The following is a 2,749-nucleotide window of genomic DNA, read 5'->3' on the forward strand; positions in this document are numbered from 1 at the left end:
ATTGCAAGCTGCAATCTGAAATAGTGCTGACCCAGCCAGACAATTACAGAGACCAAACGTCAATATAAGAATTACTCATCTTAAAACATTTTCAGAAAAATACACGCGTACAGATATTGAAAGCCCAACATCTGGTGAATCCAAACAATATTTCAGATTTATTAAAATGTTTTATAACGAAAACAAAATGTAGCCGCTAATTAGCATAGCTATACCAGGCAGATTCGGCTAGGCGCCCACGGCCAGTTCACATGCACAACAGATATGATATAACATCGTAAATTGGGTCTTACTATGGCTGATCTTTCATCAGAATGTTGATCAAAGTGTCCTTTGTCAAGATGAGTCGTTGGTTCCGTTCAGAATTGTTCCTTTCCCACTCCATTTAGCACAGGTACTGGTCGAGTGGCACGGATCTCTGAAACGTAAAATAAAATCAGACAACGGACCCACAAAACTCCGAAAAAATTCAAATAATCTGATTAAACTATTTGAAAAAATACATTACGATGATATGGTCACATGTATCAAACAAAATTCGACACGGAGATAGTTTTCATCCATAACGCCAGCAAAACAGTACACAATCGCAGCTCAACTCGTGCGAATCAGAAAACCGGAAGTTGTCGGTCACGCCAAAGAAATAGGTCTTATTTCACGTCAGTACCAGATAAACAAAGAATTTCTCCTCTGACGTCCTCTTGACACCCAGAGGAAGGCGAATGAAGTGTGTTTCTGGTCATAGGGGTCATGACCATATATAGGCAGAGCGTTGAAGCGAGCATAGACTTCTTGCATTCTACTTCTTGGTCAGGGAAAGTGCTGTCAAATGACTTGTGTATCACTCAGAGACAAAATTGAAACGGTTTTAGAAACTAGAGATTGTTTTCTTTCCAATGGTATTATTTATATGCATATAGTAAGAGCAATAATTGAATAAGAGGCAGTTTAATCTGTAGAGCAAATTATGCTAATGGTAAAATAGCACCCCCTGTATTCTCAAGAAGTTATTAAGAGTCATAATGTTATTATGTTGATCTGTTTGTCATATCTACTTCACTTTATATAGTTTTCTTTCACTGCTCATTGAGAGATGCTTATCTGTGGTTTCCGTTCACAACCAACTCAGTAACTATGGCAACAAAATGTGGACCAACAATACTGTTAGTGAGAGCCATTTTTGCTTAAGTTTCATGTAATAAATGTTGTGTTGTGTGAATGTGTTTCAGTTGTACTGGGGCAGAATGGCTGGAGTGTTACATACACCACTCAGAGTATCTGTGCCTTGAAGGGGTCAACAGTGGAGATGTCCTGCTCTTACACATATCCCAGAGGTTATACAGTCACAACAACCTTCTGGTTCACTGAATGGGGGACTGGTGTAGAACCTGAAGATCTAGGTCAGGACCCAGAGAATGCAGGTCGTCTGGAGTATCATGGGGATAAGGAGAAAGACTGTACCCTGAAAATCACAGACCTGAGAGAGAGAGACTCAGCTCCGTACTGGTTCAGATTATTAACAGATCAGGAAGGAGGGACATATACTGGCAAACTTGGAGTGACTTTGTCTGTCACAGGTAAAGTAAAAAATAGCTTTTATTTTGAGTTCCAATTAGTTCTGACAATTGTTGTGGTGTGTGTGTATAATAGTCTGTATAACATAGGATTTCTTCCATCTTTGTATCAGAGTAATAAGTCAGTGATAAAGGGATTTATAGTGATATTGTTTATTCTCCAGGTCTTCAGGTGAAGGTGACTGGTGGACATCAGGATAAGACACTGACCTGTAGCACCACCTGTACTCTGACTGACAACCCCACCTACATCTGGTACAAGAACGGACAACATCTAGATGAGAGCACCTCCCCCCAGTACAAAGACCCAGTCTCCAGTAACTATGAAGACAGTTACTCCTGTGCTGTAAAAGGCCATGAGGATCTCCGCTCTCCTGCAGTGTGTGAGTGTGAATCTAATATGGAATCTAATACAGAATTTATACAGAATGTTTGTACTACATCCTTTTGGTCTCACTGTATAATTTGATAGGGCTTGGCTTTTATGAAAATAACTGATTATACTGTATAATGTACTTATGTGATTCCATTATGTTTCAGGTGTCCAGGATCAGGACTGCAACAGAGTGACTTACACCAAGAGGAGAATCTGTGCCTTGAAGGGGTCATCAGTGGACATTTCCTGTACTTATTTCAGTCTTTATAACATCACATCATCACTCTGGTTTAGTCATAAACAGAGTGACAGCTGGAGGGTTAAGTTGATCCCTGAGGACCTAACCACAGACCCAGGGTATGCAGGTCGTGTGGAGTATGTTGGAGAGAAGGAGAGAGGTCGCTCCACCCTGAGAATCACAGATCTGAGAGAGGAGGACTCTGCTGAGTACAAGTTCATATTCAACACACAGACATCAAGATGGCAGGTTACCTTCCTGTGACAGTCAGGGAACAGGTGAGCCAGAAAACTTTCTCCAGATGTTATGAATCTGAACCCTGTACCCAGCAAGAGTCACTCAAATCTCAGGTCTCGTCGATTCTCAGTACAGTCACCTTCTTATCCCCCAAGTCATCGTATATGACACTCAATACCCTGGCACTTGAGCTCAGATCGTCATCAGGCAATTCCATACCAGACCATTAAGTAAACCAGAAAGCTTTTTTGATCTCAGTGATTAACTGGGATATGTGTGAAGAGCAGGATCATGTCCCACTAGTTGAACCGCTTCCAAGCACAG

At 41.1% G+C, this 2,749-nt stretch overlaps 1 protein-coding gene across 1 annotated transcript; it reads left to right on the forward strand.

Moving 5' to 3' along the window:
- Positions 1–1,227: 1,227 nt before the first annotated feature.
- LOC112080012 (uncharacterized) lies at positions 1,228–2,452 on the forward strand. Its single transcript, XM_024145801.2, has 3 exons — positions 1,228–1,577; positions 1,739–1,957; positions 2,115–2,452. The coding sequence occupies exons 1-3, from the start codon at positions 1,307–1,309 to the stop codon at positions 2,450–2,452; spliced, it is 828 nt and encodes a 275-aa protein (XP_024001569.2). The 5' UTR covers positions 1,228–1,306.
- The last annotated feature ends 297 nt before the right edge of the window (positions 2,453–2,749 follow it).

Source organism: Salvelinus sp. IW2-2015, unplaced genomic scaffold (assembly GCF_002910315.2).
Source record: "Salvelinus sp. IW2-2015 unplaced genomic scaffold, ASM291031v2 Un_scaffold10983, whole genome shotgun sequence".
Taxonomy (NCBI): domain Eukaryota; kingdom Metazoa; phylum Chordata; class Actinopteri; order Salmoniformes; family Salmonidae; genus Salvelinus; species Salvelinus sp. IW2-2015.